Source organism: Protobothrops mucrosquamatus, unplaced genomic scaffold (assembly GCF_001527695.2).
Source record: "Protobothrops mucrosquamatus isolate PMUCROS unplaced genomic scaffold, P.Mucros_1.0 scaffold930, whole genome shotgun sequence".
NCBI classification, from domain to species: domain Eukaryota; kingdom Metazoa; phylum Chordata; class Lepidosauria; order Squamata; family Viperidae; genus Protobothrops; species Protobothrops mucrosquamatus.
In genome coordinates this window covers 141477-159307 of record NW_015387181.1, presented here as the reverse complement: position 1 = coordinate 159307, position 17831 = coordinate 141477, and the positions used below count along the sequence as shown (strand labels likewise).

Sequence of the window (17831 nt, the reverse complement as noted above, 5' to 3'; positions counted from 1 at the left end):
CCACGCCTGGGGGTCCTGTCATCATCCAAGCCACGCCTGGGGGTCCTGTCATCATCTAAGCCACGCCTGGGGGTCCTGTCATCTTCAGTTGAACGCCAACTCGATTTGTCATCATCCAGGACTTTCTTAGGACCCTTGTCTTCCTCTTTATCATGTTCCAATACTTTGTCTTCTGGTGCTTCCTGGGTAGGCTCTCCTGTTTCTTGTGGAGTAGTAGACTTAGTCACATCGTCTTTTCGTAAAGATTTTTCATCATCACGTACTTCCCCACGCCGCCACTCTCTAGTAAAACAAAGCCAGAATTAAGTTTTCAGATGTCCAAAACCCAATAACTGGATTACTCTTTTAAATTACAACTACATAACTACAAATTACACATGATTTCTCATCTCAAAAATTCTGTGAGCAATTCTGTTAATACATGCATTCATACATCAGGAAGTCACAAATTTCCATGGATAAGTTATAAATAGCAAAATGTAAAGAATGCAAGTTATTTGTTCAATCTCAATATCATGAAATGGAATATTAACAAAACTACTCTCTAAAGCAAGGGCCCCCACTCCGTGGACCAGTACTGGGCCATGGCATGCCAGCAACCAGGCCTCACAAATCCGCGGGATGCAGGCAGCACACAAAACCACACCCCCTCCAGTCCACAGAAAAACCTCTCTCCACGTAACTGATCCCTGGTGCCCAAAAGGTTGGGGACCTCTGCTCTAAAGTTTACAGGGAGCTCAAATTAGGTACCATGAGTCATATTCAGGTTAAACATGATTACTTAAATAAAAGTACTTTCTGTATACGTATATAGGTAGTTTCCATTTAATGACCAATAGTTTAACAACTGTTTGAAGTTATGACAACCTCAGAAAGTTGTCATAAAGCACTTCTGACCATGTCACCACCACCTGCAGTCATGTGACCACATTTTGGGTGTTTGGCAAGTGGCTCATATTTACAACTGGTTGTAGCATCCCACAGTCAATGACCATGATTTACTACTTTTCTTGCCATTTTCTGGCAGAAAACTGCAAAAACCACCTATTGGATATGCTAGATTCACTTAACAACATCATGTTCACTTAACAACTGTACTAACTCACTTTATAATCATAAAAATAGCTGTAAAATGAGGTGACCTGCTTAACAACAGCTCTAACTTACAACCAAAATTCTGAGCCCAGTTTTGGTCATAAATAAAAGAATAATAGAACAACAGACTTGGAAGGGATCTTAGAGGTCTTCTAGTCTAAAACCCTGCTCAAGCAGGAAACCTATACCATTTTAGACAAATGGTTGTCCAATCTCTTCTTAAAAACCTGCAGTGCTGGAGCACCCACAACATCAGAAGGCAAATCAGATTAATTGTTCTAACTGTCAGGACTATCTATACAACATGATCTTACTACATGAGTAGTGTGAAGGTACCAAAATATCAAATTAGTCACTCAATTTTAAGGTGTGTATAAACTAGCCAACAAAAGAAAAAAGAATTGCCCAGAGCACTCTAAATCAAATGTTCCAGAATATTTATTTTTATTTATTTATTTATTAAATTTATATACCGCCCTATCTCCCTTGCGGGACTCAGGGCGGTGAACAGGCGATACTAAAAACCACGAATAAATAAATAGTTTCTGTTTTAAAATCGAATTGAATAATAGGCCTGTTCTAAAAACACACCCATACAAAACCCCCCACTGAAACACAATCCAAACTACGCCAGGCCGGCCGCACGGAATAGATGGGAATAGATAGGGAAACAGATATTCTATTATACACATTGACTTGCTAATGTTTACTGGATTTGCATTGAACTGCAGTACTAGTAATTTTATTTGTCCCAGGTTCCAAGTAATGACATCATTTTGCATTGGTTTTATTCTAGTTTGAAAACTCTTTCGCACTTAGAAGCAAACATATTAGTACTAAACTTCTGGCTAGCACATATCAGACCAACTAATGGGTGGCTATATAAATATTCTGAATGAATGGATGAATGAAAAAATGAACTATAAAAATGGAAATCATTATTACTGGGAGAATAACCTACAGCAAGACATAGAACAGTGTCAAAAGTGTAGATCTGAACAGAAAAGAAGAAGGATATTTGTTGGAACAAGTGGTAATTTTGAGAATTCCTATCTGAAATATGTATAATGAAAAGTCTGTTCTGAGTATCTAAAGATGTTCTCAAGGAACAAGGTACACGATGGCCAAAACTAGGGATTTTAGACCACTTTCTAAAATAAAGAGGATAGCAGATGTTAAATAGATGAGGCATTCTTAGTATACCAATGTCAAAGAAATAGTCTGCCAGCACGTTATACAAATCAGAGCAGAAAAAAAAACACAGATAACCAATAGAGGCTGGAATGCAGCTTCATTTGGAGAGGTTTACTCAATTTGCTTTATTTATTTATTTATATAAGAAAATTTATATTACTACACAACTCTCTTTCAGTGACTCTGGGCAGCTTACAAAAATAAAAACACAAAATAAAAACAATAACCAACATTAACCCTCCCCCACTCCCCTGGCAACAGCAATTAATCAAATAAGCCAGTTGATCGGCTCCATCCTATTCTGAGGGTCCCCAGGTCAGTTGACAAAACCAAGACTTCAGGGCCTTATGAAAGAATGTCAAGGTGGTGGCCAATATTATCTCCACAGAGTTGATGTTATATAGGGAAGGCCCTTGTCCTTGTTGCACAAAGGAAGAAAACAGAAACAATTGACAAACAATCCTTGCAACTGTGCCATCCCAGACACAAAAGGAAACTTAATCAGGATAGATATAAACAAAAAAATTACACCACACTCATACACTGCCTATCCTGGGCAGGAAAAAAGGACCATGTTCAGCATCTTCTACAAGTTGATCATCAATATGTGTCCAGATTCCTTTCCTCTTGGATTCCAGACTTACAGTATATTGACCCTGTTGTCCATGGGCAATCCATCTCCTTAGATTTATGCAACCCCCATTTCCTCTGAAGTCCAACTTACCATTTCCACATGGTTCTTTCCTCAGCTGACTATAAAGAGAAAAAACTGCCATAGGGGAGGAGATTTTAACTGGAAAGTGAACTGAAACTAACCCAAAGTTGGGGAAGGAAAGTGCTGATCTAAAATTACTGATCTAAAATTCATGTTCAATCCTATCTGGGTACACAAAAATCCAAAACTCAATAAAATCAAAAAGAGTCATAGCTGCAACAAAATATTTATTTAACTCATTATAGATCAGAACAGGTTCCTACATTCACCACCCCCACCCCCGAGTTAAGATAATGATATTAAAAATGTATGCTCCATTTATAGGCTGCAGAATACATGCAGAAACCTAATATATTTAGGGAAAGACTTTCAATACATGAAATTGGGTAAACTAGTATTCCAGGTATAGCAAAACTCAACATTCTTACTTATGATCACTAAAAATCTATTATAACAAATGTGTGTATTGCTTGTAAATGCAGTAGTCTATGTATGTATATTTCTATCACTGACCCTTCTGAGACTAGAAAATGAAAGTAACTTGTTGTACAGAAGTTGTTTTTACCAGGCAAGAGATCTACTATGTTTTCCCGAAAATAAGCCCTACCCCCCCAAAAAATCATAGTTTTGGCGTGAGGCGCACATGTAAAAATCAAGCTAGAAAGGGGGTGGGGGTGGAGCTGCCCCACGTGCCTCGCACCTGCTTATCTTAGAACCGCTGTAGCCAGGCCTCCCACGCTCTGACACTTGTCGCACTGAAACGAGCCACACGGCCTCTTGCCGCGAGCGGTGTCATGGCGCGATTCGCGCAATGAGCCACGTGGCCTCCTGCCGTGAGCGGCAGCACCGGCACGATGCACCAAGTGGCATGCGGCTATAAACGGCCCCCCAAAAACATAGGCAGCGGCCCAACAGGTGTCAGGGTATGGGAGGCCTGGCTGTGGCAGTCCTAAGGAAAGCGGGTAAGCAGGTAAGACATCCCCCCCCCCTGGTGCCTCTTTTGGATGCAAAAAAAAAAAAAAAAAGACCGGGTCTTATTCTCAGGAAAACATGGTAGTAAATATAGGCACAGAAACTTTGATATAGTAAAAGCAAAAATATTAAAGATTTTATAATGAAAAATATCAATCACTTATTCCTGTTAGAACAGGAATTTCTTTTAATTAAAAGCATTGAAATGAATAGATAAATACATGAATGGAAAATGAATGAGAAAGGGGAAAATTAAGATTATAAAATAACAAAAAATAACTATATTTTTAGGGTCTTGACAATTAAACATATTAAACTACCTAAACAATATAAAAGGGCAGAGAGAAATTATGGAGAAAGGGATGCAAATATAGCCATGCATTTAGCAAAATGATTCCAATCTAGAAAGATAGGACAAGCCTTTGTCAGATATGCCAATTTGTTTGAAATGGTTGTACCCAAAACTCAGTTTGGTTATTGAATATATTAATAGTTCTATGGTCTTATTTAGATGACCAATTAACTGTACAGAAAGAGAATCTTCACTAAGATTATTAAGGTTTGCAAGAATGTTCTGGAACATCTAATGAATCCTGATAAGGTGGTATTAACTGCCACTGAAATTATTCCATATCCAGTCAATGTTCTTTGGATGACAATGTACATTCTTGCAGAATCAGAAAAGAAACCTATTACAGATTGCTTAAGCATTATTCTATAAGCTACCTTTCTGGGGGACGTCTCCACTCCGATTCCTGATCAGTAGTTCTTCTCCAAACACTTTCATTTTCTCTATCACCCCAGCGTGATTCCTACATTTAAACACAATAAAAAAACCTTAGGGTAGTATCAACATGATTAGGAATACTTATTTTAATTTCAATTATCACAAACATTTTTTTTAAAAAGCACAGACAGAGTCTATCAATGGTTTCAGAAGCACAATCTGCTTCTAAGTAGTTCGCAAATTTAAAGAACATGTTATGGCCGGAGGAGACAATCAATTTTCTATCAAGGACTTCATCTCTGAAGGATGAAGCCAATGTAAAGAAGCAAAGAATGGGTGCGTTTAAATACAAAAGTGGAGGGAGGCGTTCTATATTATCCCCTCTTTTTAGAAATCTTTTTTTTTTCTTTCCTAAGCAGAAGACTCCATAGAGCAACCTATAACTCATTCCGGAGAGCTGAACTGGTTGTCTCTTGTTCTACATTGTTCCAGTTTTCTTGAAAGACCATGGGGTAAACATGCATATTCAACATTGGTAATAGTGGTGGTTCATATCTGAAAACTAAATCTAAAAAGTTAAACTTAATAAATGTGGGATCTCAATTATTACTTATTACTTAACAAAAGGGAAAGGGGAAACAGAGAATAGTAGTTCTCCATGGCACAGTACACTCATCCCTCAGTAATGTGTACGATATTTCAAATTCATCTCTGAAATGGTATAAAATGTAGATATAAGAGAAACCATCATTTCTGTAATAAGACATTTCAAATGAAACCAAGATTCAGATTAGAAAATGAAAACAAGGAAGAAATAATGGACTGTATTATGAAAAAATGGATTTTTATGCTTAAATTTTTTTATCTTGGTTTCAAGAGCAGAAGCTATTTTTTGAATGGGCTCCATGTGATGCTATTGACGATATTTTCTCAAAAACCCTTGCTTTTTAAAAATTGATGCATCTTTTCCAACTTTTCAATGCAATCTTTTTATTTTTATTTAGCTTAGACCAGTGTTTCTCAACCTTGACAATTGTAAGGCATGTGGACTTCAACTCCCAGAATTCCACAGCCAGCAATGCTGGCTGTGGAATTCTAGGAGTTGAAGTCCACATGCCTTAAAATTGTCAAGGTTGAGAAACACTGGCTTAGACCCATATGACTCTTCAAACTATTTTTTCCAAGGTTTTATTACATTTCCAACATTTTATTAGTTATCTAATTACATTGCCAACAACACACTGAAAAAATTAACTGATAACTGATCCTAATGACAATCACAGTGCCTTTGTGATCGTGTAATCACAACTCTGGCACTTGGCCAGAGTTTATTTATGACCGTCACAGCATCTCAATCACAATTGCCATTTGCGACCTTCCCAATTTCTGATAAGCAAAGTCAATGTACCAATGTATTGTATAACATCTTTGTTTAGATAAAAAACAGAAAATATAAAATACAATATATATATTTTGAATAATCCTTCATAAATTTAAATTGTTATCAATACATTTGCAAAGTAAGCTAAGGTTTAAACGGCACATAGAAACCGTATCTTAAAATTTGAGCTGGAAATATATTCCTTGAGTGTAAGATTTATATGGTTGGTACAAGCTTTCCCCCAAATTATCCCCGTCTTAGAATTATTTACCTTTCGTGAATCATCAAGATTCCGCCTCTCCTCTTCACGACGACGCTCCCGCTCTTCAATTTCTAATTCCCTTTGACGTTTCTTTCTTTCTACCTCTTCTAGTTTTTTAACACGTTCCTGATATTCACGCATTTCTTGTTCGCGTTTTTCACGTTCAACACGTTCTTTCTCTTCTTGTTCTGTCCAAACAATCATAAAAATAATAAAGTGAACTTCCCATTTTGGATTAAAAAATGAGTATTTCATCTTCAAATGTACAGATTTGAACATCATTTCACACTTGGACAGCTTGAAAGTTAGCTTTAATAAATTTAGTTTTGTAAGTAACAGTTAAGGATATGTGGCTCAATCTAAATCTAGCCCATGTTAATTCATTTTTTATTTTGTAGCTTTAAAAAAGGAGGGGAGAAAAGCAAGAAAACATTTGCTACTATATCTGCAATTCACCCTAATATATTTTAATGGCACCTCTACTGTAACAATTTTATATACATATTTCCCAATATAAGTAATTCAGTAGGAACATTTGAGCAAAATAGGGACACTCCCCAGGTAAAGAACAAGTTCCATTTCTAGCTGTCTTTAACTCAAATTTGTATGTAAGTCGGAACTTGCACTTACAAATGGGCTACCTGTGACTAAAAATGGCAGACGCTGTTCTCCTTCCTCAAGCCAACTAACCGTTGAAGGCACGCAATGTTTTCATGAACCACTGAAAAAAAGGCTGCATATTAAAAATGCATGGTTTCAGAGGTTCATAAAACAAAGCGTGGCTTCAACTGTTGTCTGGCTCAAGGAAGGAGAACTCTATCTGCTTTTCCGTAGTAGTAAGAGCCCATTCACAAGAAAGGGTTGTCCAGAAGTCAGGTATGCTTAACTCAGTACCTGCTCTGTGATGGGCACTAATATACTCTGTACAATAGTACATATGCATTGCAATTCAGCAAATGTTGGTAAATCACAGTACAGGTGGTCCATCTTAATGAATCTAATGGGATGGGCAACTCCTTTTCTAACTGAAACAGATCTTAAGTGAGACATCACATGACCATGATTTGAAACTCCCGCTGGCCTCTCCCCATTGACCTGGTCAGAAGCCAGCTGGGAAGACTACAAATGACAATCACGTGATCACGGACACTGTGACCATTGCAAATGTGCAATGGTTGCCAAGAACCTATATTGCAATTATGTGGCTACAGGGAGACTCTGTAAGGGCCATAAGTACGAGGACCCGTCGTAAGTCACTTTTTTTAGCGCCATTAAAATTTTGAACAATCACTAAACAAATCGTAGTAAAGCAAAGACTACCTCTATTTTGATTTGCGAGATAACTTGAACAAATGTCTATTTCTAGTAGCTGCCATGACACACATCTATCCAGACATGCAAAATTACTATTAAGAAATATAAGATCTGTATAAATAGAAGATCAAGGTAGAGTGTTACTTTAGGAAGAACCTTTCAAGCCTTTACCTTTCAGCACCTTTTCCTCCTGCAATCTTTGCTCTTCCTCCTCCTTCTCACGATAGTAAGTAATGCGTCTTTCTTCTTTGCGCTGTCTCTTACGTTCCTCTAAACGATTACTTCTTTCCTCTGCTAATCTTTCTTCGAATTGTTTAAGTTTTTCCTGAAACAACAATACTTAATCTAGAACTACAGAAACAGCACGAGCAGCATACAGAAGGTCAAATATGGATGTATGCCAAATTACTTTCTAGCTTTGCAGATGATGATAAAAACACACTAGGAATCTATCCACTTGGAGAGCTAGTTATACAAAGCCAAACAAGAAAAGAAGTGCTGTTTACATTCTTGCAACAATATGAAGATGTGGAGTAACAAACAGCAAAACGTAGACAGACATACTATGAACTGTCCACACAAAGCACATTTTATAAGTAATATTCATGTCTTTCTTGTTGCCAGGCAGTATATAAAATAGATGTCAAGTATAGGTGGTACAAGCCAAGAACTGAATGTAGCTTTCCAAGCCATTGCCCCATCCCAAGGAGCAGAGTCACATCTGCAGGGTGAGAAAGTGAATTGAGGAACGGCAATCTGAGAATGTAGTACTATAAGAGAATTTTGAAAGTCTGTCAAAACCCATCATTTTAATTTATACTTAATCCAATCAAGGCAGAATTGTTCTGCTGCTGGAAAGATTCATCTATTTGTTTACTATTTATTGGTCACCCATCTTACCTCAAGGTAACTCTGGGCATTTTTTTTTTGGTAACAGTTGCACATTCTCCTGAATTTTATCAGACATACAGAAAAACACTCACAAAATATAAACAGGGAATGTTGGAGGCAACCCTAGCCAATTTTTGGCTGAGCTAATGCCCTAAACGGCAAACACGGTTCTGATTTTTTTAAGAAACTGCCTGCCCATTCTAATGACTGTATTAAAAGATACCATATGTAGGATTATAGTTAACAAAAAATTAAATGTACCTCATAAACTGATCTCCTTGCAGTCTTGAGCCTAGTTATAAACAATTCACTCTCTTCTAACATCCGTGACATTCTATTCTTATGCTCAAGCGCCTTTTCACGTTCCTGTTGCATGGTGGTGATCTGTAACATATTCATCAAATCAATATACTGCTGTATATGGTGTTCAGGTTCCAATGCCTAAAATTTACCAGACTAGTTTCACACTGAAGAAAACATCGAGGGGCCTGTTACATAAGTCCTTGACTTATGATTATTTCTTTAACAATCATTCAAAGTTACGACGACACTGAAAAAAGCCAGTCCATTTTATGACCATTGCAGTCACTCCATGATCACAGGTGCTTGGCAACCAACATGCATTTACAATGGTTGCAGAATCCTGGGTCCCGTGATTGCAATTTATGACTTTCCCAGGGGGCTTCCAACAAGCAAAGTCAATAGGGAAGCTGGATTTGCTTAATGAATGCAGCAAAAATGTCATAAAATCAGCAAACTTAACTATATCCCTTAGCAACAGACGTTTCAGTCCCAATTGTGATCATAAGTCAAGGTCTATAAGTCAAGGTCAGTCATGGTTTTGCATAAAGTTCAAAATTTTAGCCATTATACAATTTGGAGAAACTTTAAAGCAATTAAATAAATTTACTTACAGATTGCATAATTTATTTTGGTGGAAGATATACATTCTGTGGTGACAAAATTCAAAAGTCTACAAGAGACTGGAATTTCCCAATACTTAACAATAATGATTTTGTCCATGAAATGTTGCTAGTGGACAAGCAAATTAACTTGAATTGAAAGTTACTAGAAAAATAATATTAACAAAAATTGCTTCTCAAATAAGCAAGCTCTCCAAAATCTTACCCTTTCTTCTTCTTGTTGTTCCCAAAGCTCCATATCTCTGATTCTTTGTTCTTCATAGGCAGTCTTAATCAGTGGAATTTCTTCTAAACGTTTTGCTCTTTCAAAATGGTCAATCTAGATTTTAAAATAAAGTTGATTTAATATCTTAAAAGTTGAGAAAACAAAAACATTTTCACTTCAGTTGTAAGGGCTGTTGTTTCTGCCTACATCCACACTGGCTTTTCTTTTACCTTTTTCTCCTGATTCTTCAGACGCTCTTGCAATTCCTTCTTTTCTTTTTCAAGCTGTTCAACTTGTTTTGCCATAATGAAGTCTGGATCCAATTCTTCAAGATCCTACAAATATTAAGTATTAAAACATAAAGATTTCTAAAGGTGATGAAAACATTTCTATAGTTTAAATACACTGTATTTCCCACAATACATTTACTCTGTTTTTCCTTAAACATTAAGTATACTTATCAACAGGGCTTTTTTTTGTCATAGAATGCCCAGAACGGAGTTCCAGCACCTTTTTTGGATGGAACCTTGTAGGGTAGGCAAGGCGGGCTGTATGACATGTGTGAGTTCCGGCACCTTATTTTTTACAAAAAAAGCACTGCTTATCAATTATTTTAATATCATAGAAAGTAGTACTTTAAGTCAAATTGGGGAAAGCACATTAATGTTAGGAAACCTAATCCAGACAAGATGGAAGACAAGACAGTGAGTGGTTTCACTGGGAATACACATTTTAGGAAGAATCAGGAATGAATGCTGGAATAACACAAGTCTGAAATCCCAAACTAAAGTTCTTCATGTTAGCACAGGTGGGAACAGAAAACTTGCTTTGAGTTAGAATCCTTTTATTCCTGCCTGAAAAGATTTCAGGCAGCATGGCATAGACAGTGCATCATTATTTTCACTTGTTCAGAAAATTTCCCCTTACCAGGAGGCCAGGCCATGAATTAAAAAGTAACAGATTACCACACAGAAATAACCCTCCTTACCTCAATATCAATATCTTTGAAGGCCTTGGCTCCCAACTCTGTCTTCTTAATCTGCTCCAAACGTTCACGAACAGTTTTCTTTTTAATTTGCTCATGTTCCTGCAGAATACGCTCTTTTTCACGCTCTTTTGCCTCCTGGCGCAGTCTCTCTTCTTCAGCTTTGCGAACTTTTTGGAGTTCAGCTTCACGCTGCTCCAGCTCTTCTTTTTCACGCTGAATGTTCAAACTCTCAAGACGTTCCTTTCTTTCTTCAATAGTTTGCCTGCGAGCAAGGATACGTTGATGTTCTTTCTTTGAATTTTTTAAGTAAGCTGTAACTGCCTGTTGATGTTGTTCTTCCTTTTCTAGCTGAATAAAGGTTAACATAACAAGATTATTTTTGAATTCAAATGCTACAAGAGACAATTACGTTATCAAAATTCAGAACAATACTATTTATTTAGATCAGCAGTAAAGACTAGAAAAACAACAAAGTTTAGCAAGAGTGGTAAAGAGTATCCTGTAGAAAGAGGATGGCTGACAGAATTCTAGTAAAATGGAACTCTAAAACAGACGTGGGCCAACCATTCAGTAGACCTTTGCAAAATTCCTGAGAAAATTTCTCACAATTCCAAATATGCCCATCAAAGAAAAAAACTAACTGAAAGCTTTTAGGAAATTCATTGCAAATATGCAAATAAGTATTAGTCACTCATGATATATTTTACTGTACACATTGATTAGTGTACCAATAAGAATTAACTCTTCTCTACTGTGTATTTCTTGATTCTTTTAGAGTTAAGTCTACCAATTACATTTTGGAGAAATCTGGATGCCGCAATGGTTGTAAGTTTGAAAAATGGTCATAAGTCACTTTTTTCCTGATGCGGTAATTTTAACGGTCGCTAAACAAATGGTTGCAAGGACTGCCTGTAGTTGCTCTGGAATTCTGGGAGTTGAAGTCCACGAGTCATAAAAGAGCCAAGGTTGACTACCCCTGCTCTAGATCATTATTCTTCTACATTCCTCCCCCCCCCCAAGGCCGCAAGTATTTTGTTGCCTGAAGTAGAATAGCAAATAGCACTCCATGACTATCGCCAACCAACTTACAGTTAAGGTAACTTATTTGGACATTCTAAGCAGAAAACCTATTATTTTCCTCTTCTTTCTGGGAGTGAAAATACAGTAACATTTTGAAAATCAGCAATCTGATCTTCTATGAAATTTCTGTATTATGCCTGAGATAGTAGCTTCACTCTTTGATCACTGACCTGCAAGTGGGATACTTCAGTTTCTCCCCCTACATTTGGGGGTTACAATGGCAACCAGGTTCTGCTTGGGACTGCTGTCGCTAGGCGATGTTGCCCCATGACATCACACTTTTATGACCACATTGCTTAGCAATGGCAATCCTGATCCTAACTGCAATTGTAACCCAGAAACTTCCTGTGTTTAAGAATGAGAACTTTCACTGACCCTTTGACCCTTTATGATGGCCTATTGTGACAGTCCTAAACTCTGAAAGTACAATGAAGTCTGTCCTCAGATTCACTCAGGCAGCCACCACCCTGTACTAAAATATAAAACTTTTATTGACTCAATTGGTAGTTTTATTGACCAAAAGATTATTGGTAATTCACTTCCTTCTATCCAGGAGTAGAATCATGGGAAGGACCCCATGAGAAACAAGAAATATGAATCAGAAGAAAAGAAGCAGTTTAGTTATAACTGAGCACACCAAAGCTTCCCCAAGGTACACAATACTTTTAAAAAGCAAACCAAAAGCTATGATTTACCAATATATGAGGTGGCTTAATAAATTCTAGAGCCTTTGAAAGTGCAGATGACATGGCTGTCAGCTGGTTCCTAATCTGCTCAGAGGGCATGCTCTGCAGCTGAGGTCCAAGAGGAGCATCTTCTCGGGTGCAATAGTTTAAATCGGACCCAAAACTTAATGTTCGGGTGGTATGATCAATGCGAACCTTTAAAAAATAAAGTCAGTAAAAATCAGTAAGTCAAAAACTCAGTAATAATTGTTTACAGTGTATTCATATAATCCAGGCATGTCAAACTGCTGGCCCGCAGGCCGGATGCGTCACATCGAAACCGCGCCCACCCCATTGCCGGCAATGGGGAAAAAGTCGTGAAATGTCACGCAACGTCACATGACATCGCAAGTTTGACATGCCTGATATAATCCCTTTGCACTGACCCACTATTATTACGTTAAGAGCCGTGGTGGCACATTGTTTAGAATGCAGTATTGCAGGCTAATTATGCTGATTGCCTACTGCCAAGTTCGGCAGCTCGGTTCTCTCCTGCTCAAGGTTGACCCAGCCTTCCATCCTTCTGAGATCGGTAAAATGAGGACCCAGATTGGCTATGTAAACCGCTTAGAGAGGACTATAAAGCACTGTGAAGCAATATATAAGTCTAAGTGCTATTGCTATATTACTGCTCTTAAAACACTTAGAATGTTAAGAATTCATTTCAAAACCAGTATATTCTGTTCTATTTTTTTTGTCATCCAAACTTATTTTAAAATAAAATTGTATTCTGCTTTTAAATGATACATACCTGCATGTCAAGTCATCTAAGATGAAACATTCTACCTTCTCCAAGAAACACATTTTTTGGCAAGGTTAATGTCTCTCTATTTAACCAACTGACAATATGCTGCCAGAAATAAGGAGTTAAAAATAAAGTTTGTTCAATGAGATATTGTGATTATGTTCATTTATACTTCTAAATATCAGTGGTTGGGGAATATACTCATTTGGATTATCCAGCAGAGTTTTTCACTCTTGAGTATGCAGAAGGTAATTCAGAATGATAGCTTTTACTTTATACCTTCTTCTACTTAAGCAAAATATATTGAAACTGCTTGTTTGGGTTCCGTAAGAATAAAGGTATGTGAGAATGACCTTGATGAATGAGGGGGAGAGATGCTGTCTAGGAAATTATCAGGTAGAAGTGGTAGCCCTCAACTGCTGAAGATCAGAGGAAGAAATTTAGGAAAGACCCACCCTAATTGATCAGGTAGCTGAAAGTGGTGGGACAAGATTTGTATTTTCAGACTTGCAAGATTCTATTAATATAGCCTTTTAATAAAATAGAATTAGCTCATCCTGTCTTATGTTTCCTGTCTGGTTTACCTGGGAGGGCTGACAGTAAGATGTATACCTGCTATTTTCAGTTTTTAATAATGAAAAATTCAGATTTAAAGAAAAACATAAATATGCAGAAATATCTGACACTTATCCGTATCACTTACTTGTAAATCACAGTGTCTGGCTGCATCAACAATGGCACGTTCTAGTTGGAAAGCATCCACAAAAGGAACCAAAGTAGTCAGGCGAGTAAATTCAATGCTTTGATAAATCTGAGCCACCTGCAAAAATACAGAAATATTCATCTCTTTCCAATAAATCATACCAGTTCCTAACGCTCAATTTTTTTAAAGAACTCAATCAACTTTAAGAATTTTCAAGATCAACAATAATTTTTCAAATATAAATAGTACTTGCTATTAGCAATTACCATTTATTTAAAAAAAAAAACTTTCACTATTTTGAGCAGCAACCATGTATGAAGGAGACTGGCAGCAATGCTAAATGAAGCAAAGCTGCTAATTAGCCTTCACAATCTCCCTTTAGCACACCAGAAATAACACTGCTTACCAGTGCAAAGGAAGCAGGTCAATGATATGTGCTTTAGAATCAAAAGACCTTTAATGCTTTCAGATAGATAAATCAATAATACTAAATATTAAAGATGCATAGTGAAAAAAAATTACAATTAGAATTCAATATTTTAAAGTATTGTTTTAGAACCATACCTGCTGAAGTAGTCTAAGGATGGTGTTGTTTTGCAGATGAGGAATATATAATTGCAATTCTGGCTCTTTCTCAGATTGATCTCTTACCCAGTTTAAAACCTGCACAGAATCAGTACATCGGTAAATGGTAGTAGGGTTGATTAAGACAGTAAGTTTTTCTCACTTGATTGCTCAAACCATTTCTTTCCAATAATGCACTCATATTACAATGAAAGTAAAAAATCTGTACATCTTAATCAATGTATCATTCATGCAGTACATGTATCATTCTCTCTCTGTCTCTCTCTCTCTCACACACACACACACACACACAGAGAGTGCAAATGATACATATATGAATGATGCACTTCTTCTCACTTGATATGCTACAACTGCTCTCTTAGTAATACATAGGAACATGCCTAGAAATGAAAATCACTGAAAAATATGCATAGCATTTTCTAGGAAAAGAAGCACTTAAGGTCACAAATATTAATTAGTTCAGTGCTAATAATCATTTCACTATTTCAACAAGCATTTATCAAGTTAAAATGTTTAACTATTATTGGCAATGACAATATATGATATGCTAATTAACCATCATCTATTATTTAATAAATGTTAAAAAAACAGAAATAAGTTATATTTTGTAATTGTGAAGGAATTCTAGATGTCAGAAGTATACTGCTGAACAAAAGATAACTGCTATTTCCATGAATAGTATTGAAACATAAAATCTTGCAATAGTTTTTCCTACATCATTAACTATCAATAAAGTGAAGAATTAAAGACTTGATGTTTGATTCAGTACCAACTGGGTAAATACAAAATCGTTTTAACATTTCATTAATTAATAAACACTTCTGAATACTATGTGTAATTTTAAAAATATAGTTTATTAGAAAGAAAACTTATTAAAGAATTGGCAACAATAAAGACTGTTTCATTTATAGACTTTTTAAAAGAAAATCTCCTATCAAGCAATATAAATATATAGGATCAATATGGGACTTAGCCCCAATTAACTGTTGTGAGATGGGAAGCTATATAAGTAAAACAATAAGAAATTTTTTTCACAAAATAATCAAGATATAACATATCTTTTCACAGTTCAACTTAATAAAAAGCTCATTTACTATAAACTATAATTTGTATTGGCACCTGTCTCAAAATCTTACCTTGCATACGCGGCCACATAACTTCAGTGGATGAAAATCTACTTCAAGCCAGTTGTAAAGCTCTTTTACCTCTGGGACAACGTACTGAACTACATTAAATCTCACCTATAAAACACGAAATAAAAACAATTGTTAACACTAATTACTTTTCTCAGATGGGGTTTTATACACATGCAAGCACATTTTAATACTTAAAGATTATAATGCACTGGTATCTATATTAAGCATATTCTAATTTACAAGTAACATCTCTATATGCTGGAAGGGCTAAAATGTCACTTGATGCAAATAAAGTCTGCATAACATAAACATGTTTATGGAAAGTATTTACCATATCACTAATAAGAGAAATCCGAGTAGGTGGAGCCTGAAGTCCTAACAATGTTGCTAATCGACGTTGCTTTTCAACAATTATGCCATCCATGTCCAAAAGCCGAGCAATGTCAGTTCGTTCAGGAGTTATTGGAATTGACAGAGTAGCCAAAAGTACTCTTGTTGACATCCTACAGAGAGAGAAATAAGATGATTTAGAATAGGATCCCTATTCTTTACATTTAAACAGTTAAAAAAGCATCTTCCACTCTCCTACCTCTATATTTCTTTAGCTAAAACAGTGCACTCATTATGCCAATAGCATGCATGTATCAGCATAATCTATTTATTTCTCTCCTCCAGCCATACTCCCTTTTATCTTTCGGACCTTCCTGAGAAACTTTAGGTATACGCAAGGAACAGAGCAGGAAAAATTCCATTGTTGTTTTATAAAGTCCACTGAAATAATATTGAATATAGCTAAATGGAAGTTCAAAACTGCTATTAATGATTCCAAAAACAAAATTGCTCCAAGCCATGGATTTTCCCCACCTCTGCATCTCCTCTTGTGTGAGATTTTTTCGCATTTCTCTTGAAAGATGATAAAGACGATGAAGAGTAGATGCATGAAAGAGTGCATTTCCTGATTTCCAAAATACAGTAGAAACTTTGTGGTAATAATTTGCCATCAGCTGGGGCTTTGGTGGCTTTTTGGATAAGGAAAATAGCCCATGTATATCTTCCACAGCTTTAAAAGCTTCCTAAAAACAAAACAAAACTATATGTTAAATTACCACAAGGGAAAAATTTTAAGGAATATCACACTGAAATCTAGACCTATTTAATATACATGTGTTTATTGTTACTACTTGGATCTAAGCATATTTGGAAAACCTCCATTACAAATAAATTGTACATCCATTTACTTTTAGTACTGTTTTATCAAATCTGCTTTGCACCTATGGAATTAATTCATTCCCTATCATTGTCTTATCCATTGATAAAGGCAAAACAAATTTCACTCATTATTGGTTAGGAAAGAATCCCCAACCTTAAATTGGGAAATATATTATACACTCTCACAATATTCAACTGAATAGAGCCACTTTGGTCTAATGCAGGGGTAGGCAACCTTGGCTCTTTTATGACACATGAACTTCAACTCCCAGAATTCTTGAGGCAGCATGGCTTAGCATGGCAACCTCTCCCTTTCCCCTCAGCATGGCTGGCTCAGGAATTCTGGGAGTTGAAGTCCACGAGTCATAAAAGAGCCAAGCCTACCCCTGGTCTAGTGGTTCAGGTATCAGGCTGAAAACAGGGAGACCATGAGTTCTAGCCCTGCCTCAGCCACGAAAGCCAGTTGGCTGATCTTGGGCCAATCACTCTCTCTCTCTCAGCACAATTCACCTCACAGGGTTGTTGTTTTGGGAAAAATAGGAGGAAGAAGTGTTGGATGTTTGCCACCTTGAGTTATTCGTAAAAATAATAAAGGCAGGATACAAATAAAAAAGAAATGCAATTAGAGTTCAGAATATCTCCAGGCTATCAGGCAGAAGTCCTAGAAGGAAGATGGTTGGAGCATTACAACAGAATTGGGAATGTTTAACTTTTTTAGAGGGAGCTGTAAGTGTAAGCTAAATAGGACAGAAGATATCTCCCAAGGCATCAAATGCTCTTTGGTTTTGAGAGGATAAGAACTGGTCTTAAAAATCCTAATGCTTCTAAACTCTGTCTCTCAACCCTCCAGAGAATTTGCAACAATCCTCTCCTGCTCATTGTCTAGGGTTCTTTTTTCCCCTTACAGAAGTTACTCTGTCTCTACGTTGAAGTTTTCTGAGTAGCTCCTAACTTCTACAATGATTCTGCTTCAGTAACTTG

The 17831-nt window shown here is 36.6% G+C and overlaps 1 protein-coding gene and 1 non-coding gene across 2 annotated transcripts in view; both read right to left on the bottom strand.

Moving 5' to 3' along the window:
• EIF3A (eukaryotic translation initiation factor 3 subunit A) overlaps positions 1-17831 on the bottom strand; it is a 37745-nt gene that overhangs the window by 13068 nt on the left and 6846 nt on the right. Inside the window, exons 6-19 of the mRNA XM_015819470.1 lie at positions 16506-16714; positions 15973-16144; positions 15642-15746; positions 14485-14583; positions 13921-14037; positions 12443-12628; positions 10668-11015; positions 9910-10014; positions 9680-9793; positions 8813-8935; positions 7832-7985; positions 6356-6534; positions 4703-4788; positions 1-282 (exon numbers count right to left, since the gene is read on the bottom strand). Of these exons, the coding sequence (XP_015674956.1) occupies positions 1-282; positions 4703-4788; positions 6356-6534; positions 7832-7985; positions 8813-8935; positions 9680-9793; positions 9910-10014; positions 10668-11015; positions 12443-12628; positions 13921-14037; positions 14485-14583; positions 15642-15746; positions 15973-16144; positions 16506-16714 (2279 nt within the window). The remainder of the gene's footprint in view (positions 283-4702; positions 4789-6355; positions 6535-7831; positions 7986-8812; positions 8936-9679; positions 9794-9909; positions 10015-10667; positions 11016-12442; positions 12629-13920; positions 14038-14484; positions 14584-15641; positions 15747-15972; positions 16145-16505; positions 16715-17831) is intronic.
• LOC114922799 lies at positions 14229-14360 on the bottom strand. Its single transcript, XR_003810486.1, has one exon. It is a non-coding gene; the product is annotated as a small nucleolar RNA SNORA19 (small nucleolar RNA).